At 44.7% G+C, this 25,147-nt stretch overlaps 1 protein-coding gene across 1 annotated transcript in view; it reads left to right on the forward strand.

The window, feature by feature from the left end:
- The window catches only part of LOC147665061 (IgGFc-binding protein-like), a 58,612-nt gene that overhangs the window by 21,724 nt on the left and 11,741 nt on the right, over positions 1–25,147 (forward strand). Inside the window, exon 2 of the mRNA XM_086949782.1 lies at positions 12,141–12,251. Coding sequence (XP_086805908.1) covers positions 12,141–12,251 — 111 coding nt within the window. The remainder of the gene's footprint in view (positions 1–12,140; positions 12,252–25,147) is intronic.

Below are 25,147 nucleotides of genomic sequence, written 5' to 3' on the forward strand. Positions count from 1 at the left end.
TTAAGGCAGAGTGCATGTCACAACACTCCCTTCGATATGGTGCCACCAGGTCTGTGCATAGCATGAACAACCACATGTGTCTGTGGGCCTACGCGGACTACTGCCCTCGGCCTACGCTGCGCACGAGTAGGTTAAGGAATTGGAACATAACATCAATTATTCAAAGGCAGAATACATATCATCGCATGCAAGGAGAGGTGTAAGATGATGCTGTGTTGCAGTTCAGAGGGAACAGGATAATCATTACGGAGGTGATCGAACACTACCGACAACTGTCCTGGTGTCACTAACTCTGTGCATTGCGAGCCAACAACAGGTGGGTGTGGGCCATTGCTGTCCGCTGCCTCTGGCCTCAACTGCAGTCCACCAGGGCTCACGCTTCAAATCGAGGCCTGACCGGCCCGACATCGCATCACCGCAGGAGGCACACGCCACCCATGCCAGAACCAGCTCTAACCAAAATCTGCCAGAGTCGCAACTGTGGTCTTTATGGACATATAGAGTTGCTCACACCTGTCGAGGATTTCATCATCAGTCGGAAACCTTACTCTGCATTCCAGGTGCCACTGGCTCAGTGCACCACAAGCCATCGTCAGTTACTGATTGAATTTTGTGTTGAGAGAGGTTGCACAGCAATGTCACCTTAAGCAGTGTGGGAGACCTGGGACGCGGATGAGGAAGATGATGCAGGTCTAACACACCACACTGCATCTGCATCAGGAATGTCTCGAAGGGGTGGAGGCAACATGGTGGATGCCGACGCGTCCGAGTGAGCGGCTCTGAATGCCTCTAGCCGATAACCACGCCTGCCTTACCGGACGGCTTGTTTTCCTATGATTGCAGAAAATGCTTGATAGCACTAGTGGAACAAGTGATGCTTGCCAGCCTACAACGTATGTACAAGGGTCACCGTCTATTTCTTTGTCCGCTACCGGAAAATTGGATGAAACCGGAGGAACCGGAGGAACTGCCAAAATTCCGGGAATCTTTAAAAAAAGGACCGAACTCAATGGTACGAATCAATCTCCGGTTGATACAAACGCTTTGCAGAGCACTAGTGCGTGTTCGACTGCTGGTCCAATTGCTGGTGTGGGAATTGAAATTCAAAAAGACTATATTAAACCCCCTTTACGGTCTGAGGTTGAGACGTCTAAAGCCGCGGTCCCGGTAAAAGTATCAGAGACCCCTCCCACACCAGTGTTAACCAATATAACCTGCAACACTGTGGATACCAACATAAGCGCCATACCGGGAGGAACTACAGCCTACCAGTCAGCTAGTTTAATACCAGTCCCTGCTTTATCGACAAAATCGGGCAAACCAGACAAATCCTTGGAAGTAATTAAGGGAGGTGCAGTTACAGGACCAAATGAAGTAACTGAATTAGTTGGTGACGTGGATTCTATTGACTCTGCCTGCAATTTTTACTCTATGTCGGATCTCTCCAATGCCTTTGAGTCCGAGAGCCTGGATTGGCCAGATGATAGAAGCTTGACCAATCTGACGAGCTCAGCGCTACCGAAGGACACTGATATCACTCCATTAAGAAGGGAATAATAGGGCAAAGAGGAGAATACTGTACGAAAAATTACTGAGTCTAGAGATAGGTCCAACTCACCTCCCAGAAGTAGAGTAGAGAATGAAGGATCCCCTACATTGGGCCAAACTGGCATACTTTTTAATGAATCTATTAGGGCCAGGGATTTGGCGGAGGGATACAAAGAGCCCGAAGTTACATTAAATACTATCTATCAAGCAATGCTACAGCATCGGGAGGAGACGAAGGCAGAGAACTTGCGAACGCAAGGAGCGTGTCGCTAAGACTTGTATAGAGGTGGCATCCAGGGTAGGGGAGGCAGAAGGAAGAATCTCTGTGATTGATGATGAAAGGGTGCAGCATAAAACTAACATCTCTTCCCTGGCTGCATTGCGTGAAGATAATAATTGGAAATTAATTGATTTAGAGAACAGATCTAGGAGAAAAAACTTGCACATTCTAGGCATTCCGGAAGGAAGTGAAGGCAGTAATATTTGTCAATTCATCATTAGACTGTTTACAGAAGCTTTCCCCGAGTTGACCCAGTGGCAGAGGAAAATAGAACTGCAGAGGGCTCACCGATTGCCTTTTCGGCAGAAGAACTTTAGAGGGACCACAACTGTCAAGCCTAGAGCAATACTAATATGTCTAAATAACTTTCTATCACGCAAAGCTTTGTATGACCTAGCTAGGCCTGATCGCAGAGAAAGGGGAATGGGGTTGAATTTTTTTGTTCATCCTGATTATTGTCAGGCCACAGTGCAGCAGAGATGGCAACTTTGTCAACTTATACCTCTAAAGATAATATAGTTATAGATGTTTTTTGTGGGGGTTTTTTCCGGCGTTTTCACTTTGCGTTCTCTTTGTTTTTTTTGCCGTCAAAGGGTCAGGTGCGACCGGTGAGACGCATCCTGCCTCCCTTTCCATCACTCAAAGGGACTGTTCAGTCCCGTTCAGTCCCTCTTCCTCATTTGGATGGGTGTCTGGGTGGGTGAAGGTGGGTTGAGGGTGGAGTAGAGGGGGAATTGGGGAAAGAAAGAGCAGAGTAGTTTCTCTAAATGCAATGAAAGGTTGTAATCTGTTAATTAAATGGTTTCTCATTGCATTTGTTGATATGTCTGTTGTAATAATGACTGTTTCAAGAGAAGTTTTCTTGTATTACATATTAGTCTTAGAAAGCTATTTGGTGGATGATAATGGCTAAATTAAGGATCTGTTTCTGGAATATCTGTGGGTTGAATGACAAATAGAAAAGAGGAATAGAAGCCCAAATTCTTCATTCTATGAAGGTGGATTTATTGTGCTTACAAGAAACACATTTATCCTGGAATAATAGGCACTGGTTAAATGATTTAGATATGGAAATTGTGGGATGCACATGACAATGTACTACCACAAGAGGTGTCGCCATCTTGAAAAGACGGGGGAGGGGGACCTGTAAACGGTAAAAGCTGACTCTTATGGTCGTTGGGTGATCTGTGAGATTTAATTTGAAGGCCTTTCTTGGACTATTTGCGCTGTCTATGGTCCTAATTTAGATGACCCAGAGATGCTGAACTACCTGAGCATTGAACTTGCTGGATGGCCGCTCCTATAATGTTATGTGGAGACTTTAATCTTCACTTGGATGGGCAGTTTGAGTGATCTCATGTATCCAGGCAAAAAAAGGAAAGTTTATAAAGCTATAAGAGGGCTAATTAAAGAATTTGGTTTAGCGGATGTAGGTTATGATAAAGGTTTGGGTGCTCCTGGTTATACTTTTTTTCTGCCCCGCATCAGACATATGTTCAGTTAGACTATTTTTTTATCACCTCTAGTTATGTCAAGAATTCCAGGTACTATATTCTCCCTAAAATAATTTCGGACCATAACCCTATTACGTTAGAACTAGATGTAAGTGTTAGTTCTCCTGGTCGGCCTTGGGCACTTGAGCGGAATTTACTAGTGGACCCACTGTATATTGAACATGTGGGGAAGTGGATCATTGAATTTTTTTACTTCAACCTTGGATCTACCTCTGCATACATTGTTTGGGATGCTTTTAAGTCAGGGGTACGGGGGAGACGCTGTCTTATTCAATTACAACCAACGGAAAAACCGAGAGCTATTGGCAGCTGAGTTTAAGAAATTGCAATGACTTGAATTCAAACTTATAACGGCCGTTAATTCTTACCAAGAAACAGAGCAAGTATTGATGGAGCTGGCTATTCAAAAGTCGAGGCTCTATGAAAACTTTGCCAGGAAACTAGCGGCACAAATAGCAGTCCATTGTTCGCAGGTCTACGATGTGGGAGAAAATACTGCCCATATATTAGCTAAAAAGATACGACAAAAAGAGGTTGCTAATCACATAGATAGCATTCAGGATGAGGTAGGGCAAAGTCATGAAAAATCAGAAGAAGTCTTGGAAGTTTTCCATCAATTCTATAGCAAACAATATAAAGATGAGATAAGAGGTTATACCTCAGATTCTTTTCTGGATTTTACTGCTAGTACTGGTATATCCACGTTAACGCTAGATCAGCTCACAGATCGAGGGAGATCTAACATGGGAAGAAACTGAGGCTGCTATCCTCTCACTCGCTCTAGGCAAGGCGGTGGGCCCAGATGGCATTCCCTTAGAGTTCGTCTGGATGTTTGGGCACCTTCTGAAGGAAGTTCTGATGCTAACTTTTTTGGAAGCACAGAAGGGTAATGCCCCGGGATCCTGGCGGCACTCGACGATTATAGCTTTTCTAAAAAAAGATAAACCACCTTTGCTGCCTGCCTCCTATCGGCCCATATCATTAATCAATGCCGATAGCAAGATTTATTCAAATATCTTAGCCTCACGGATATCTGGCATGATTCCATCTATTGTGTCCCAATTCCAACACAGATTTATTCCGAACCGTGATACCACTGACCATGTCCGTCGTCTTATTGCTCTCGTTGACTGGGCCGAAAAGGCATTCAACAGGGTAGCCTGACAATATCTGTGGGATCTTCTTTATCAGAAGGGTTTTGGTCCAAAGATGATTTCTGCTCTCAAGGCTCTTTACTTCTCTCCAACAGCCTCCATCAGGTTGGCCGGCCAGGAATCTGCCCCTTTTTTCGTGGAGCATGGCAAGGGTGTCCTTGTTCCTCGCTTTTATTTGCTTTATATATTGATTTGTTTTTGAATATGTTAAATCAATGCAGAAAATATTAAACCGGTTCAAGTTTCCCACGTGGATTATAGAGCTCTCGCTTATGCAGATGATATCATCATGGTAACCACGATTTCAATAGGGTGGTACCAGAAATAGAGGATCTAGCAGCCCAGTTTGGATCTTTTTCGGGGTACAAATTGAATATCTCTAAGACTCAAATCTTCCATGTTGGTCAGGACCCCCCCGGTGCATATTAGAACTTTTACAGAAGTCACCTATTTAGGTAATAAAATCTCATTGCCACTGTCCAATATCCCTCATCTAAATATAAATACAGTTCTGAAAAAAGCCAATTAAATTTTGGAGAGAATAGACCATCTTCATTTATCTCTCTATGGGTGTGCCAATGTTTTAAAAATGTCGGTATTACCCAAGCTTCTTTATATGTTCCGAACTATACCGCTTGAGTTTCCTCCTAGCTGCTTCAAGCAGTTAGAAAGGATGTCAGCAAGATTTTTGTGGGGCTATAAACATCAGAGACGGGCGTATAAAAAGATGATTCTTCCGAAAGATCGGGGTGGTTGGGGTATACCGCACAAGTTATGAATTCGGACTTTGAGGAGGGGTGTAGGGGTTGTTTATTCAAATTGATGGAACCCAGCTGCTTTAACAAAACTAAATTTAAGATCTTGAATCAGTTTATATGGTATGGAGACATGTTAAGTGCCAGCTTGGCTTGTCAAAGATCACTGCTTATACACCTTTTGCAGTACCAGACATCCTCCCTGTAATTTTTCGAGACTCTATTACTAATAGGTGGCGTTCTAATGGAATCCAGTGCCTGGGTGATTTATTGCAAGACGGATACTTCGCCTCTTTTGCTGAGATGCAGAATAAATTTGGGATGTCAAAATATTTCTTTAAGTTTCTACAGATCCGTAGTTACCTCAACACTCTATGCCCCCAGGTGGAATTCCAATTCGGTGGAGAATTCCTCTTATTGAGAGTATGTCTAGAAAAACACTGATAGGGCAATTCTATAAACATCTTATTTTGTCACTTCCTGATGATTTAGAGTATTATCAAAATAAATGGGCAACAAAGTTGGGTATCAACATAGTCAATATGGAGGAATCAATAAGTTTAGCAAACAGAGTTCTGTTGACAGGAAGGATGCGCACCCAACATTACCTGGCTCTATACGCTCTGTATTTTACGCCCAGTAAGATATCCAAATGGGGAAGACGATTGGGACTACGAGTAGCAGATGTGGTGAAGCTGCTGCTGATGCTGTGCATATGTTTTTTGCTTGTCCAAAATTAGTTGACTTATTTCTCACTATCAAATTATTTTTGGGATCATTATTGGGTATACCGGTAACCATAACTGGGGAATTGGTGTTGATAGGTGTAACTTCAGATGTATGTTCTAATACACTTTCTGAGTCTAGAAAAAGCTTTATTTTTATTTGTATGGCTATAGTGCACACATATATCATGTATGATTGGATTAGCCCTGTTCACCTCTTTTTTTTCATGGCGTGCTTGTCTTTTAGCAATGTTGGCTCTATATAGGACCAAGGGTCAGAAAAAGAGGACCACTGGCATTAAGATTTGGGCCCCAGGCACGGACTGGATATAAGGGAAACTGTTTGTCTTTTTTGTACATGCTTTTATATCTTTGTTGTGCTTGCAGTGTAGTGTAACATGTTTATTTTCTTTCTTTTGTAACATTTGTCATTTTCTACTCTGCCTTTCTTGCATAAAATGGGATAAAAAAATCTAATAAAATATTTTTTTTTAAAAAGGAATGTCACCAAGGGACACATTCCGAGACTTTTTCTTCACATGGGGGAGCTCAGCTGTAGTGCACTGCAACTCACTGACACTTCTGTTTGCATGTTGTGTTACCTCAGGATTTTCTCCGGCTCCCTCCATGTTGCTCAGCAGTTGACTCTGTCATGCAAGTGTTTTCAGTTTTCATTGCACTGTTGTCCACTGTTCAAGTGGTTGCCAGCACCAAGCACTCCGTGCGGGTTGGCTTCCACTCACCCCACACACATCCAGCACAGGCATCACTGTACATGTGGCCCTGTCAATAAAAGGGCCGGGCGCACGTGCCTGTAGCCAGTACAACATAATGTCTATGTGTGTCCCTGTGGTCTTGTATGCATGAGGGCCCTGGGCCCTACAACATTAGATTGTGCTGTGTACATCGGATGCAGACATGTCACCGCAGGCAGTGGGTTAGAACTTGGACATGTAGCTGTCGTAACCCACTCAATTCATAAGGGGAGTGGCCAGGTCCGTTGTACGCCATGCCAACATGGATGTGTGACTGCTATTTGCGCTCCCCAGGGCGTGGCTCTGTACTGTGAATGTACATCTGGATGTGTCTCTATGGCAGCGTGGGTATCCCTTATGGGGTGTGGATGGTCCCCAAGGAAGATAGACACCAAATGATGTGTTGGCCACCTGTTGGCCACCTCCTTTGATCGTGCTGACACATGGCATTGGGATTCCATATGTGGGCGGGTGAATTGTCGTGAGCCAACTGTGCTTGTGGGTGCTTCCTGCTGTGTGGTCTGTTGCAGGGGCTGTGTTCTCCTCTGAGTAGCTTGCCTGTCCTGGTCCTGGTGGTGGGTTGCATGGGGATATCCATGGGCTGTTGTGGGGCAACAGTATCAACGATGTGGTGGTCCTCTCTGATATCACAGATGTGTTGTCTTCTGTGCTCTGCTGGAGATGTTGTGTGCCCCTCTGCAATGTGAAGGAGAGATGCATGTTGACACTGTGTTGACATGTATGTTGGTGCATTGTTCTGGTTTACATGCAGACTGTGTGGCAATGTGACTGTTTGTGAGGTGCTGGATTGTTTTGCGGGACAGTGTACATTTGGACTACATGACAAATGTGAGGTTGTACGCGCACATTTCCATTTCACAGTTTCCAGCTCTGTCAGATGTAGTAGGCATGTTTCTGTGCATGTGCAGAGCCAGTTGTGTCTTCTGTTCTGCAGTGTTGGCTATGCAAATTTTACCATGTTGTCGTCAATGTGGGTGTGCTGTTCTTGTTATGTGTGTGTGCTGCAGTATGCCAAGGGGATGAGGGACATGATCCTGGGTAATTGTGCATGTGCAGTGTGCTATACCTCATTGTGCAAGTGTGCCATTGTGCACATCTCCCCGTCCACCCAGTCCCTGTCCGTTACTTTCCCTGTTGCTGTTGTCAGGTCCTCTCGAGCTGTGTCCCTACTCCCTACTCCTTACACCATCTCCACACTGCTGACTGTGGCCTTGGTTTCCTCCAGCTCCTCCTGTGTTGCTGGACTGCCACCTCCTGTCACCATTGCTGCCTTCCAGTTGGCAGTGGTCTTGATCCAGGTTTAGGTTGTCACGTCATGCCGTGGCCTCCTAGTTTCCTCGATTGGCATCCTCCGCACTCCGACTGCATTCCAGGTGGTCTGCTTGTGGGTCAGTTGCAGGTAGTGTTCTGTCGCCTCCGTGACGCTGGTCTTGTTTTCCTGCGGTCTGCACCCCGTCTTCCTCTCCCTCTTCTCCTTGGCCTTCCCCAACCCAGTTGTTCCTTGGTGGTTGTTTGTTAGGGTTGTAGAGTTCGCGTTGACCTCTGCGCTTGGTCAGGGTGCAAACAGCGTATACAACAAGGACCCCCGAACAATAGATATTTCAATTCCTAGGTCAGGGATAAGTATATATGTGAAAGAGAAAACCTAGGCAATTATATTTACTTGTCTATTCAATGATAGATGGGAGAAAGACCATTTCCAAGATTTAGAGTTCAGCATTTATTGTCATTACATCAAGGTGTTTGTTTTAAAAATTAGCAAAAATTGCTTTTTTAATAAAACAAATAAAAATTGTCAAACTATACAATAGATGACAATGAAAAAAACAATATGAGAGGAAAATTGTTTAAGAAAAACAAGAAATTTAAATACACAATGTGGCACAATGGTAAATTTGACGCGTGTTTCGGCGAACCAGCGCCTTCTTCAGGACAAGCCACTTAATTACCTAGGTAAAGAAAAATACCTGATAAAATACAGTTATTTAACTAACAATACTTCTAATAATCCACATAATTGTTTTGACATCGTCATAGTAGACAAGGGGGTAGAGAGGCAACACAAAATTCCTCTAAGAGTGTGTATACCAATAATTTGACAATAGAACTCATAAATAAACAACATGGAAATTGGGTATTCACCCATTCATGAACAAGTGTGACTCAATAACAATACAAGACTTATGAGTAGTGTACTTCAGTGCTCATTCTGATACAAAACCAGGTAGTACCTATATTGATATAAGCTAAACCTTATTAAAGATGATGGAAATATAGATACATTATCTTAGATACTTACATATGCAACCACTCAAAGATATTCGATAATGGCTAGACAAAAAGGATTTATTGTATATACTTCCAGGTTATATTTGATGATAAATTTTATCTGAAATAAATAGAGGAATCAAGGTAACAAGTCTTAATCAAAGCATGGATTTTCTTAATCTCATTATTTACTCAATACCCTTTACTTTTACTTACTTCATTTCTCAGGGCATAGGTTTTTTGGATACCGTCTGACTTCGTGATATAGGTAATAGCAAGTCTGGGAGGAAATTATTTTTCAATCTTCCTTCTCTGTTAGCAATGGAAGTTTAAAATAGGTTACAGGATTAGTACTTGTCCTATTTTTAAAAATAAAAGCTATTTTATTCCTAACTTTGCTCCTTCAAATAGAACAAATTACGTGAATATTACTGGAATTAATTATACTAAAAAGTATGTCATTTTATATTTATATTTAAAACGTATTTTTTGAACTCAGAGATTGCCCACGTCATATTGCCATAAATACTGCACCCTATTTTAAACAATGGAATAATTACCAGATTTCTTATAGTGACGAGTTCAGCCTTCAAGTTCTTGAAAGATCAATGTGGAACAAAGCTGTAAAGAAAATTCAAGAAGGCAAACCGAGAACAAAATGAGAGTTACTTTAAAACTGAAACATTCTTAAAAACCTCCTACAGGAATATATTTTATTAGAGCTGAATTGCTCAAGATAACCCACCTTTAATAAAGAATTATTTTGCTATTAGTTGAAGGCAGGCATGGAAGAAAGTCTGATGTCGTCGTTTATGAAACTATAGTACCGGGATACATTTTGTTGCGTTTATCTAGTTAGAATCCACAGATAGTGGGATCTAAAGCATATATAATAGTAAGCACAGATATAAATGTATACTAAAACACGCAAGGTAGAAACAAATCCCAATCGATGTCTGTAGACAATTACCTAATTACGAATATTATCATGCTTGGCCTCCGTGGTAATTCCATGCTATAAGAGGAGCAGAGAAAAGAACCCGATTTTAGTCTACCTTATTCTTGGTCAGGGTGCATCCATGTTGCTACGTGCTTTGGCTTGTTTCTGGTGTGTTGTTTCTGTGGTTTTTATGGTGCATTTTCCCGCAAGACGCGTCGGATTAGCAGGCCTGTGGCTGTTTTTTTTGTTTTTTTGCAACTTTTGGAACCGTGATTGGCCTCATCGCATGATTTTTATCGTACGCGTTTCGCTTTTTTGCGGCATGGCATTGATTTTTGCGCGGCCATTTAACGCGTCATCTAGTGACTATCGCATGGTACCACAACATTGTGAATACTTGGTTGGCACAGCAATCTTTTCCCGTGATGAGCTGCGATGTTGAGAGTTGCGTTAGGCTACTCTTGGGCAGTTATAACTTCTTATTGTTATTGTTCTTGTGAATATCCCACTATCTTTTTTATAGGTATGTGGGTTTCAAGATACAAACACAAATTCAATTAAAAAATATTTACCGGGTGAAACAATCTTGCAAATTGATAAATAGATTATTTAGCATCTGGGTAACAATTAGCTTGAGATTCCGTTTGGACCAACACTGCATTTTATCCTTCCAATGCTGGAAAAAAAGAGTATGGTAATACTGTACTTTATGAGGTGTTTAGCTCAGCAGGACTGCTGCAGTGTGTGAGCATACCTACCAGCAGTATGACCTAAGTGGGTAAATTACAAATGTTTAACTTTAACAACAAAAGTAAAAAAATATATATATTTCAAGTGTTATTTCTCTAGATTTTATCTCAAGCTTGTCAATCATCAACCACAGTTTCATTGAGCTGACGAAAAGCTAGCACACGTTGTGTATCTTCAGCATACCCAGCATTGTTCGTACCTGAACTGTGAGCAACCTTTGTGCAATTGTGGCTAAAGGATAAAGATAACATTTGAGAATGGTGGGGCTTAATGCTGCACATTGAGCAAGACCACAGCTAATGGGTCTAAACTGGGACGTGCTGTCTATCAGCTAAATATAAACAAAGCAATTTCAAAGTACACCAAGTATTTCCTACCTGCTCCAACTTTAGTGCATGGATCTTGTGTGACACTGCTTAGAATGAAGTTGCGAACTCTAATGCTATGACCATCACTTTTTGCCCTGAGTCAAGTTTGCCTTCAGTACTAAAGCCAGAGCGGAAGCCCGACTGGGTAGGATGTAGAATATTGTTCTTATCCACATACCTGGTCCACAGACAGTTCACCAGGGATTCCAACATCTTTGCTAGATGTGGAAGGAGAAAGATGGCCCTGTAGATGCTCAAGGTACAGTGGTCGGCAGTAACCTTTTTTAAAAAGGGTACCACCAATGACTTTTTCCAACTAAGAAGCACTTTTCCACATTCTAAAGACAGGTTGAAGAGGGCATTGATTTGATGATTGATGTCCATAGCTGCCTTATCAACCATACCAACTCACAGTTGTATATAAACATCTATTAATGCTACCAAGAATATTCCTCACTTTTCCAAATGACAAATTCTACTAATTCAGTGCCAGTGCAAACCATGCCCCAGGCTATCCATTCTCTTTTTTTAGTTGGGTGTACTACGTTGCTTGTTGAGAAGTCTCAGTCTTTCCCCCCCCCCCCCCCCCAATATTACTGACTAGGCTACACCGCTGATCATTGTCTGTCTTTATATTACAAAGTCCTCTACCTGTGGCAAGGAAGAGCAGACCAGTAGCTGCCTCACCTCAGCAGGCCCACGCCTCTGCACCCATCTCTAGGCGGAGACATAAAAAACAAACGATGAAAGGGTCAGAGGTCCATAGCGGGGTAGGGATATGTTTAGAGGCATGAATCACAAACAGAATCAAAGGTCAAAGTATCCTTAAGACATTCAAGATTTAAAACATTATTGACATGTTACTTTGGAGGTACCTGTCACACTGATACGACTCGCCCTTTAGTGAGGATTTGTCCTTTAGTGTTGAGCTAATACATCTGTCAACCTCATGGGGGCTACGGGTTTATTATTTAGTAATTCTAATGTTACAAGTAGAGGTAGTTAGTGTTGCAACCTGCCTTCCTTGGTACCACTGACATTGTATGTATCTTCTTTTAACAGGAATCAACTCAACAATACAATCCTCCACCAGCTCTCAAACATCTCGAACCACAACCTCTGCATTCACAACACGTGGGACCACCACAAGAAGAAAAGATCTTGTAACAGCAGGTACTTTTTGTGTCTTAATTTCTACCTAATTATTTATTGGTAACATAGTAATATGATGTCTGCCCTACCAACACCCTCAAATTCGAATTTCCTCATAATGCTAGCCAACACATGTTTCGTTGCTGGTCAGATATTCCAATCAAGTTCCCTGAGGTTCAGTGCTCTTTACCAGTGTTCCTGCACCTGTCCATAACCAGACTACACCGTGCAATTGCGCCTCTGTGTTTTCAAATCCCACGCGACCCTCAAGCACATGGTTGGCATATAAGTCATGTTGGATGATCTAACAGCGCCATAGGAAAAAGGCTATTAATCAAGTCGTCAGCGCTTCACTATTTATTACTTCACTACACCTAAAAGCGTCCATCCAGCAACCCCCAACAATGTCTACCCAGCTGTGGCACGATACCACGACCTTGCATTCATCATCCTAACTGAGTCCTAACTGAGTCAGTGAACTGTGTCCTAACTGAGCCTGTAAGCTAACATTGACAACGTAAAGTCTGGCAACTATAGACAAACTTAAAATCTGAGATTTATAGATCATCAAAAGAAGATCTGAGCCTAATTATTTCAACTACCCTAGCCGCCTTAACCTCTGCTCTGCCCGAAATGGCAGACAAGGAGAGCGGATCTTGTACAGGAAAGTGAACCCACAACCAACCACCTCTGACTCACCAATAAAGGCCAAGCCAGACCTAAACATCACGATAGACATGATATTAAAGAAACTAGCAGAGGTCCATGACCTAGCAAAATCCACGAAACAAAAAACACAGACTCAATGTAACTAGAACTAACAGCAATTCACACTGATATGAACATTATGAATTCAAAAATCGGTGAAGCAGAATAAAGAAGAAGCGATGTTGAAGATAGGCTTCCAAATAAATCTAACATCTCCTCAATGTCACCAGTGAGCTCAAGAAACAGAACGCGGAATTGGAAGACCGTAATAGAAGAGGGAACATACGTATTTTTGGTGTTCCAAAAGGATCAGAATCTGATCCTCGAGTCCTGGATACCAATGATAACCGGGATAAACTTCTATCATGGCCATCATAATGGGGCCCTTCCCTCAGCCGATTTCAGCTCTGGGGGCCCCATCCCCCGGGGCCAGTCTTATTTTTAATGGGACCACTGTGCCTCCCTGCCTGGGCCGATTATGGCCCCAGGGACCACATTCATCAGGGCCTGCCCCCTTTCCCTGGACCAGTTTTGGCCTCTGGGTCCCCATCCCTTGGGGCATGCCCTTCATTTGAATCTTCTTTTTTAAGGGGAGGGGGGCAGCGTGGCCCCCTCCTAAGGCCGATTTCGACCCCGTGGACCCCATCTCCCAGGGCCAGGCCTTTATTTATCTTTTTTAAAGGGTAAGGGGAACTCGTGTCCCCCTCCCCAGGCCTATTTTTGCCCCGGGGCCAGGCCTTCTTTTTTTTAATGAGGAGGGGGCCAGCGCGGCTCCCTGCCCATGCTGATATAGTACAGGGGACCCCATCCCCGGGCAGTGACACTTGTTGGAGACCACAGGTGGGAGCCTCAAGGACCCGCGGTCCCTGCCCGCTCCCCGTCTCCTGCGGGAGCCGGCACTGCTTTTGGACAGAGGGAGCTGAAACATGCCGCTTTCCCCATCCAAAAGTAATTCTGCTTCGGTTCGTGGAAGCTAGAGCATTTTCCATGCTTCTGCTTCCATGAAGCAGACCAGAGTCTGCTACGGCTTGGCAGAAGCGGTGCTTCAGCCAAGCCATAGCAAACTTCAATGTCCCAGGGGTGGGCACCCGGGACATTGCTGGAGCTGGCCCTGGGGGGGTGGTCCCCAGGGCTATCCTGCAGTCCCTTTCCATTAAAAATGAAGTCCAGGGAGTTGGTGTATATAATTCAACTTAGATTTGCATTGGGGAGATGGCAGTCCTCAGGGCTGTGCGGGGGGGCTGGAGCCCTGAACGTATTATTTTTACATATAGACTAGGGAAAGTGGCGGTCCCCGGAGGTACGGAGGGCTGCGTGGTTCCCCGTGTTCCAGTCAATTTTCCGCAGGGAGGTAGAGGTCCCCGGGACTGTGGGGGGAAGGTGAAGAGGTAGCAGTTGGTGACAGCAAAGGTGGAAGATCCATGAACGGAGGTTAGGTTTATAGAATCAGAGGTCAAACATTCCAAGAGCTTACAGTGGACTCTCAACACTATCAGTATATGATTCTGGCCATTGTTGCAGCTTCATTTGGGAGGTGAGTAATCCATGTATTTCTATGCTTGAATGGCTATCTGGTAAAGGCTTAGTCTGTAGCACTGGTTGCTTACCATCTTTGGTGCACAATACCGCTTTCCCATAACTTTGGCTTTATAATCAATGCATTGTGATATTGCCTGGGTGAGCTTCCTACAGCAGTGCAGTGTCATCTATGGCTATAATAGCCTGCAAGTGCAGAGTACTAAATACGAATCCGACTAAAAGATTGGGGATCCTCCAATGCAGTGTCCCTGGGGAGACACAATCATAGTTCTATACCACAACCCAAGTGACTTACCTGCCGTAGGAGGCATTGTTTCTTTCTGCACCACTGGAGGGCTATCTGAGATGAGGCACCAACAAGATCCATTAGGAAGTCAGACATAACTGACATAAGACTGGTAGAAACAAGATCAGTGTTTGCATCAGAAATATTGTAGTCATGTCTGGAATATCTGCAATGCAATGAGAAGAGAGAAAAGCGTTCATAAGCTTGTGTCCCTCTAAATGGCCAAGTGAGAAACTAATCCATCCTCCCTCTGAAGCATGGGGCGCCCTATATGTCCCATTAGCTGGCCAAGTGAGAAACTACAACCTTCTCTCAATGAGGCATGGGGTGCCCTTGATGTCCCACTAGCTGGCCAAGTAAACAACTATTCCCTACTCTCAATAAAGTATGAAGAGGCCTTGATGTCCCATTAGATGGCCTAGTGAGAAACTACTTCATCCTCTGAATGAAGCAATAACTACTATCAATGAAACATGAGGTGCCCTTTATGTCTCACTGACTGACAAAGTGAGAAACTACTCCCTCCTCCCAGTGAAGTACAGGGCACCCTTGATGTCCCACTAGCTGGAAAAGTGAGAAACAACTCCTACTTCTCAATGAAGCATGGGGCACCCATAATGCCCCACTAGCTGGAGACCTGGGAAAATACTTCCTCCTTTCAATGAAGCATGGGGCACCCTTGATGTCCCACTGGCTGGCCAAGTGACAAAACTGCATCTCCTATCAGTGAAGCATGGGGTACTCTTGATCCCCCAGTAGGTGGCCAAGTGAGAAACAACTCCCTCCTTCCAATGAAGCATGGGGCACATTTGATGTCCCACTAGCTGGCCAAGTGAGAAACTACTCCCTTCTCCCTCCAAAACATGGGGCACCCTTGATGCCCCACTGGCTGGCAAAGTGGGAAACTACTCCTTCCTCTCAATGAAGCATGGGGAGCCCTTGATGTTCCCACTGGCTGGCCAAGTTAGAAACTAGTCCCTCCTCTCAATATAGCATGAAGTGGTTTTGATGTCCCACTAGCTGGCCAATAGAGAAACTACTCCCTCCTTCCAATGCAGCATGGGGGTGCCCTAAATGTCTCACCATCTGACCGAGGGAGAAAGTACTAACTTCTCTCAATGAAGCATGGGGCACCCTTGCTCTCCCACTTGCTGGCAAAGTGAGAAACGACTCCTCCCTCTCAATGAAGCATGGGGTGTCCTTGATGTCCCACTAAATGGCCAAGTGAGACACTACTCCCTCCTCTCCATGATGCACTGGGCACCCTTGAAGTCCCACTGGCTGGCAAAGTGAGAAATGACTCCTTCCTCTCAATGAAGCATCGGGCGCCCTTGTTGGCCCAATATCTGGACAAGTGAGAATCGACTCCCTCCTCTCAATTAGGCATGGGGCGCCCTTGATGTCCCAATAGCTGAACAAGTGAGAAACTATTCCCTCCTCTCAATAAAGCATGGGGCATCCCTGAGGTCTCACTAGCTGGGGAAATGAGAAACTACTCCCTTCTCCCAATGAGGCTTGGGGTGCCCTAAATGTCTCAACAGATGACTAAGTGAGAAACTACTCCCTCATTTCAATGAAGCATCGGGTACCCTTGATATCCCACTAGCTGGCCAAGTGAAACAAGATTCCCTCCTCCCAATGAAGCATGGGGCGCCCTAGATGTCCCACCAGTTGGCCTAGTGAGAAACATCCTTCCAATTCCCAATGAAGTATGGGGAGCCCTGGGTGTCTGATTAGAGGCCTACATGAGAAGCTACTCCCGGCTTCCAAGGAAGCAAGTGGTGTCCTTGAGGTCACACTAGCTGGCCAAGTGAGAAACTACTCCAGATGAAGCATGGGTGCCCTTGATATCCACTAGCTGGCTAAGTGAGAAACTAATCTCTTCTTCCAATGAAGCACTGTACACCCTAATGTCCCACTAGATGGTCAAGAGGAAACTACTCCCTCCTCTGAATGACGCATGGGGACATCTACATTCTCACACTAGCTGGCCAAGTGAGAAATTACTCCCATCTCCCAATGTAGCATTGGGGCGCTCTAGAGGCCTCACCAGCTGACAAAGTGAGAAACTACTCCCCCTGTTTCCAATGAAGCATGGGGCACCCTTAATGTACCACTGGCTGGCCAAGTGAGAAACTACTCCTTCCTCTCAATGAAGCATGAGGCACCATTGATGTCCCACTAGCTGGGCAAATGAGAAACAACTCTCTTCTCCAAATGAAGCATTGGGGCACCCTAGATGTCTCACCAGCTGACCAAGTGAGAAAGTACTTCCTACTCTCAATGATGAATGGGGTGCCCTTGATGTCCCAGTAGGTGGCAAAGTGAGAAACTGCTCCCTCCTCCTCATGGGGCACCATAGATGTCACACCAGCTGTACAAGTGAGGAACGACTCTCTCCGCCCACTGAAGCATGGGAAATCCTTGATGTCCAACTAGCTGCCCAAGTGAAAAACAAATCCTTCCTCTCAATGTAGCATGACGTGGCCTTGATGTCCCACTAGCTGGCCTAGTGCGAAACAACTAACTCCTCTCAATGAAGCATGGGGCACCTTTGATGTCCCACTAACTGGCCAATAGAGAAACCTCTTCCTCCTCCCAAAGAAGAATGGGGCACCATAGATGTCTCACCAGCCGACCAAGTGAGAAACTACTTCTTCTTCTCAATGAAGCATGGGGTGCCCTTGATGTCCAGCTGGCTGACCAGGTGAGAAACAACTGCCTCTTCTCAATGAAGCAAGGGGTGCCCTTAATGTCCCACTAGCTGGAAAAGTGAGAGACTACTCCCTCCTCTCAATGAAGCATGGGGAGACCTTGATGTCCCACTAGCTGGACAAGTGAGAAACTGCTCCCTCCTCTCAATGAAGCATTCGGCACCCTTGATATCCCACTAGCTGGCCAAGTGAGAAAATACTCCCTCCTCTCAATGAAGCATGGGGAGCCCTTGATGTCCCACTGGCTGGCCAATTGAGAAACTACAACCTCCTCTCAATGCAGCATGTGGCATCTTTGATGTCCCACTAGTTGGACAAGTGAGAATCTACTCCCTTCTCTCAATGAAGCATGGGGTGTCCTTGATGTCCCACAAGCTGGCCAAGTAAAAAAACGAATCCCTCTTCCCAATGAAGCATGTGTCCTCACTAGATATCCCACTAGTTGGCCAAGTGAGAAACTCCTCCAAACTCCCAATGAAGCTTGGGAAGCCCTATATGTCCCATTAGCAGCCCAAATGAAAAGCTACTCTGTTCTCCCAATGAAGCATGCAGCGCCCTTGATGTCCCACTAGCTGGACAAGTGTGAAACTACTCCCAGTGAAGCAGGGGGTGCCCTTGATGTCCTACCAGATTGACAAGTGAAAAATTACTCCTTCCTCCCGATGAAGCATGGGGGTGCCCTAGATGTCCCATCTGCTGGATAAGTGAGTAGCTCCTCCCTCCTCCCAGTGAAGCATGGAGAGCCTGAGATGTCCCATTAGCTGGCCAAATGAGAAGCTCCTCCCTCCTCACAATGAAGCATGGGGCGTTCTTGATGTCCCACTAGCTGGACAAGTGAGAAACTACTCCCAATGAAGCATGCAGTGCCCTTGATGTCCACTAGCGGGCCAAGTGACAAACTAATCCCTCCTCTGAATGAAGAATTGGGGCACCCATGATGTCACACTAGCTGGCCAAGTGAGAAACTAATCCTCCTCCCAATTAAGTATGGGGGCACCCTATCTGTCTCACTAGCTGACCAAGTGAGAAACTACTCCTTTCTTCTCAATGAAGCTTGGGGCACCCTTGATATACCACTGGCTGGCAAAGTGAGAAAGTCCTTCCTCCTATCAATGAAGCACGGGGTTCCCTTCACATCCCACCATCTGGCCAAATGATATACTACTCCCACCACTCAATGTAGCATGGGGCACCCTTGATGTCCCACCTGCTAGACAAGTTAGAAGCTTCTCCCTCCTCTCAATGAAGCTTGGGGTTCCCTTAATGTCCCACTAGCTGACCCAGTGAGAAACAACTTCCTCCACCCAATGAAGAATGGGGTGCCCTTGACATACCACTGGCTGGTCAAGAGAGAAACTACCCCCTCAATAAACCTGGGATTCTCCTTAGATGTCCCACTACTTGTCCAAGTGACAAACTACTCCCTCCTCTCAATGAAGCATGATGTGTTGTTGATGCCACCTAGCTGACAAAGTAAGAGTCTACTTCATCCTCTCAATGAAGCTTAGCGTGCCTTTGATGTCCCACTAGTTGGTCAAGTGAGAAACTACTCCCGCCTCTCAATGAAACATGGGGCACACTTGATGTCCCACTACCTGGCCAAGTGAGAAACTACTCTCTCTCCTCAATGAACTATGGGGCACCCTTGATGTCCTACTAGTTAGACAAGTGAGAAACTACCCCCTCTCTCAATGAAGGTAGGGGCATGCTTGATGTCCCACTGGCTAGCCAAGTGAGAAACTACTCTCTCTCCTCAATGAACCATGGGGCGCCCTTGATGTCTTACTAGCAGAACAACTAGGAAACTACTGCCACCTCTCAATGAAGCATGATGTGTTGTTGATGCCCCCTAGCTGACAAAGTTGACAAGCATCCTCTCAATGAAGCTTGGTGTGCCTTTGATGTCCCACTAGTTGGTCAAGTGAGAAACTACTCCCGCCTCTCAATGAAACATGGGGCACACTTGATGTCCCACTACCTGGCCAAGTGAGAAACTACTCTCTCTCCTCAATGAACTATGGGGCACCCTTGATGTCCTACTAGTTAGACAAGTGAGAAACTACCCCCTCTCTCAATGAAGGTAGGGGCATGCTTGATGTCCCACTGGCTAGCCAAGTGAGAAACTACTCTCTCTCCTCAATGAACCATGGGGCGCCCTTGATGTCTTACTAGCAGAACAACTAGGAAACTACTGCCACCTCTCAATGAAGCATTGAGCTCCCTTGATGTCCCAATTGTGAAAGATAAACAAAGAATGAACACACACAAGAGCTTGTAGAGTGATAGGCATTTATTTGCCAAAGAACTGCAGTTGAGACAGCTTGCAATGAAGACTGCAGAGTGATCTGATTACAGAGTGAAGAATCAGCCTGTATTTACAATTGTGAAGCCTTCAGGCATGTCAATGATTAACATCAGCACTGTGGCTGAGCATTTCCCAAATATGCCAATGTGTACCTTTGCCTAATGAATGGTTACATGTCTTAAATATGACTACTTTTACATTTGCCTTACACTTGATCGTAGTGATGCACATGACAATGCCAACATTAGTCAATCTTCTAAGCTACTATCTCCTGACCTACAGTCTAAGCCTTTTATCTTGTTTTTGCCAAAGAAGCGTTGTTTGATTTAGTCAGCAGCTGTTCATTCTTTCTGTGTTTTACGCACAATTTGACTTCAGTTGACATACTCAGATCAGAGAGCTATGTCTAAGAATCAACAAACGAAACTGGCTGCTGTACACATTTGAAGGCTAGAGAGCAATTTCTCAGATTTCAGCAAGGACCAGCAACTAACACATACATATTATATTTCCATTCATTTGTTTATTTCTGAATTTCAGACAGTGTATTTTAACTACTTGTGTAGTAGAGCTGTGCCTGGTAAGCGAGTACATATTATTTTTAAGCAGCATTTACACAGAAATTAATGCAAATCTATAGTTCAGTTTAATTAATCTATTCATCACAGCAGCTAGTTAATTGTTTTTATCTTTCACACACTAGCTGGCCAAGTGAGAAACTCCTCCCTCCTCTCAACGAAGCATGGGACGCCCTTGATGTCCCACTAGCTGCCCAAGTGAGAAACTATTCCCTACTGCTAGCAGCCAGCAGCTTTCTAGGACTGCTGTTGCATCCTGGTAGGAGAAATGCTACATGCCACACTGCATTATTTGGATGTGGTAGTTAGTATTAACTAACAGGGTTGGAATAGCAATATCTACTGTTAAACAACTGCCTGTTATAACTTACTGGATTCTAGGTGCTTCCACCTGGCAAATACTACTACAACACTATAACGTAGCCTAACCTAACTCACATAAAAATGAGTGAAAACATTAAAGAGATTTCCTTGGATGGAATACAAAGTAACACATTTAACAAAGATTTAAAGAACATTAGCACACATGATAAGAGAACCATAGATGATGCCAACATAGCCTGTTAAACACTGCTCTAAATTACTTATCTATTTAGAAACAAAATATTAAAAAAATTAAATAATGTTGGAATAATTCCCTGACAGAGTGTGCACTCTGGAACACTATCTATATAGAATTATGTGAACAGGGTGCCATTGTTCATATGTTCATTTCATGAGCAGCACCCTTCAGAAGACCACTTAAGGAAAGGTTTTCCTGAAATATAAACTGTGGTGTTAGGCAGGGTTCATCGTTGAGCCCGACCCTTTTTAATATTTATGTTTCCTCGCTGGAACCCCTTATTGAATCATTTGGGTTCACACTAATATCATATGCTGGTGATACCCAAATAGTGGTGAACCTTCTTCCAGGCGGCACATCCTTGAGGCTGCAAAATTGTATGAGTGCCGTGGGGGGTTGGATGGACCAAAACTGTTTGAAACTCAAGTCCAACAAAACAGAGGTGGTGTTGTTTGGAAACAACCCAAACCTCTGGACGCCAGACTGCTGGCCAGCAAACCTGGGACAGCTTCCCACGCCAGTTAGGAAAGTGAAAAACCTGAGTTTCTGGATTGATGAGAAATTGAGCTGCAGGGGCCAGGTTAATAAAGTGGTCTCCACTACCACCTATATTCAGAAAATCTTGCAAAAAAATATTGCCATTACTCCCCAAAGTCTGTATCTGAAAATACATGAGGGATCACTAAACAAACTGCAGGTTCTTCAGAACGCAGCAGCCAGATTACTTACTCGCACACCTCAGTCTGATTCCATCTCTGCCCAAATCAAAGCCCTGCACTGGCTGCCAGTGAGGAAACGCACCCAATTCAAGGCCTTGTGCTTAGTTTTCAAGGCCCTTTATGGAATAGGGCCTGAATTCCTCAAGTGAATCACCTACTGGTACACCCCGACTAGAACGTTACAATCTTCTGACGACAAATTGGTGACAGTTTCTAAGGTGAAGAAGGCCAACTGGGGGGACAGAAGCTTCACAGTTATTGCAGCAAAGGCTTGGAATGCGCTTCCTCTTTCTTTAAGAAGCATGACCAACCTCCTTGCTTTCAGGAAGACACTAAAAACGTGGCTTTTCACCGATGTGCAAATCTCTCTGTCTGGCTTGATTCCTCTTTAGGCCTTCTCCTAGCGCCAGGACACCTTTTTGGTAACAGTTGCGCTTTACAAATAGCAATAACATAACATGACATAACATATATTCTTTAACCCCTTCGATGCTTGTGACAGAACCATTCCGTCATCAGTCACGGTTGGGCTGTGCTGATGATGGAATGGTTCCGTCACAACCACACCCATTTCAATGAGGGGCAGCACAGGAGGAAAATTCCTTTAGCAGCGATGGAGTTAAAAAGGCTGTTTCAAGACAGCAACATTGGAAATGCAGAATACAAAAACATCTGCCGCTTACTGTGTGAAAAGGGAAGCCTGATGGGCTTACAGTGTAAAGCTGTGAAATTAAACTACTGCCCCTTAAGGATCTTTCACTACCCATGATGCATTGTACTGCCAGTTGCCTCCAAGAGCCAGTTCTTTTTTTCTAGATAATGAGAGATAGAACTCAAAACATCTGGAGGTTTTCATAACATGTTTATCAGAGAAAATGCGAAAAAAATGTTTTGGTTGGGGGGCATTAGGCGGCCCACAAGGTCTCCAGATAACTTATACTAACTTTTTCTTGATTGTTTAAAATGTATTCCTGTCAAAATGCTCTCGCAATTCATGAAGTTTCCTTCATTTGATCGAAATGAGGCAGCATGTGTGTGATATAAAAAAAGAGAGATCCTTTAATGGCGACTGTTGCTTTTGCACCTCACGCTAGTTTCAATTATAGTAGGGCTCCATGCACAGCAAGCCCTAGCACCAGCCGTCAAGTGATGCCTCTGTGGAACAGATCCTAAGCGAAGCAGGGATGGGCGTGCTCCAAAGTAATGAAGTCTAGAAAGTCAAAATTATGTTTTCAAAGCAAGTCTTTATTTTCAATCGGTTAATTCTCATGAAAATGGAGCTTCATAGTCAGCCCACTCTGATGTGACACCATTAACTGCAAGACCTCTTTGAATAGGCAAGACCTGGCTTCTTGTACATCCTACACTGCGTCCCCTAGACTCCTGGGGAGCGCAAACCCGTGTAGTGACCAAACTTCATTGTGAGAACACTCGCCCATTGAGCCCTGATGAAGTTCTCCTTGTGAGAACGAAATGCGTTGGCTGATTATAAAGCTCCAATTTCGTGAGAATAAACCGATTGAAAATAAAGACTTACTTTGAAAACACAATATTGACTTTCTGGACTTCATTACTTGGCGCACGCCCAACCCCTGCTTAGCGTGTGTGTGATATCTCTAACTTTCTGCCAAACAACGTGAGTTTTGCAAAAACAATTCAAGAAGGACATTGAAGGATCCAGGAGGCATCAGGCAGAGGGGTAACCTTGAGGAAGTGATGGCTAAAGAAAACCTGAAGAGTAAGAGAGAGGTGGAGAATGCTGCTAGCCATTCACTCCCAAGAACCCTTCCCCTCAGGAAGATTTCAGCAGAAAGAGCTTGGAAGAAAGGAGGTCAAGAGTTGACAGCCATCACTCCTGACATTACTCACCTGAGACCATTACTGTGACACTGCCGGTGCCTCTAGCACTGCTGGTGAATCTCCCTATGGCACTACTGGTGCAGCACCATGACTGCCCTGTGTGTGCAGTATCACTGTGTGCATTATCACGGTGCGAGCAGTATCACAGTGCGTGCAGTATTACTGTGCGTGCAGTATCACTGCATGCATTATCACGGTGCGAGCAGTATCACAGTGCGTGCAGTATCACTGTGCGTGCAGTATCACTGTGCGTGCAGTATCACTGTGCGTGCAGTATCACTGTAATGCTTTGCTAGTATATAATTTTAGCACTGCCTGAACATGATCGATGTAGACTACAGGCAATATCTCTCCATAAAGCTAGTCATGCACTATGGGTTTAGCAATGTGTTGTAACTTTACTCCTTTCCCTTCTCCCTATTTCCCCCCTCTCTCTCTCTCCTCCCTTGGTATGAACCGCGCTCCATCCGGGAGTGCGGATTAGAATGTTCAGAGATTGTTGAAGCCGCCAAGCCGGGAGCACCTGTTGTACTTTTATCAAATAAACTTAATATTGGAATCCTCAACTGTAGTGATTTATTACTACATTTATGGCGACGAGGACGTGGAGCTGAGCCAGGGTCAGTGTGGTGCCTCCCCCCTGGATATACTTGAAGCTTGAGCGGAGTGAAGTAACAAGAAAGACTCACCCAGTGATTAACGGGAAATCGGTCTAACGAGTTGCCGATTGAGAGCGGGAGACATGAAGTGAAACTGACGAAGTCAATGTGAAGCGTATGACTCTCGGCAGCTGTGTTCCGTTCCTGGTTTTGAGGGGGCGTTCCTTGACACCATGCTGAGTCCCCTCCGTGGTTTGTGTGGACTGTCATGCTGTCGGTGAAAGGCAGGGAGCCCTCGTGAGAAGAAGACGGAGCGAGTCTTGTTCAGATTATGCGCAGAGTTGTCGACGGGAAGTTCCGGTCCTGTGGACGCGTTTTGGAAGGAGGACCTCGTAACCTACACTCATCCAGTGTGAAGTGTGGAGAGGGCAGGGGAAACTGAAGGTACTCCATGTGGTTCCCGAGCGAGTCGCACAGGTCTGTGTGGAGAGTCCTTGAAGCTGCGTGAGGAGAAAGGAGCGGAGCAAGGAACGAAGTCACTTTCACAACAACGTGAAAGAAACGGTTTTGAGGTGAGCGCTAAGTGTTCGAGGCCTGAGTGAGTGACAGCATGGGGGAACCACTAACCCCTAACTCCCAGAAGTAATGGAGGCGAGTAATTATTAGCCTCAGTGAATTTGGAAGTATTTTCACATTGAGTTGGGAGGAGGTTTAACCGCAGCCGTACTGCATAATTGCATTGAGCCATTGAAACGCCAGGAGGAGCGCTCGACGGAACATATGGTGTGGAAAACTTATGAAACTGTACGGTGGCAGTGTATTGTAGCTGCTTGAAAAAAATATTTGAGGGACATAAAGTTTAGCGAGCTAGTGTTCCAGTGACTGAAAATTAACCGTGGCAGTACCTTGAGTGATATAATCGTCTGTGATTATTGAGGAAGGGAGTAAAAGAAAACTGTACAAGGGACAGTGGTTGTTGTCTCCCTGAGGTGAATTCATTGAGGTCAATGAAGAAAGTAATGAAAATAATATTTAGGGAGCAAATGA

This window comes from Lissotriton vulgaris, unplaced genomic scaffold (assembly GCF_964263255.1).
Source record: "Lissotriton vulgaris unplaced genomic scaffold, aLisVul1.2 SCAFFOLD_1725, whole genome shotgun sequence".
Taxonomy (NCBI): Eukaryota; Metazoa; Chordata; class Amphibia; order Caudata; family Salamandridae; genus Lissotriton; species Lissotriton vulgaris.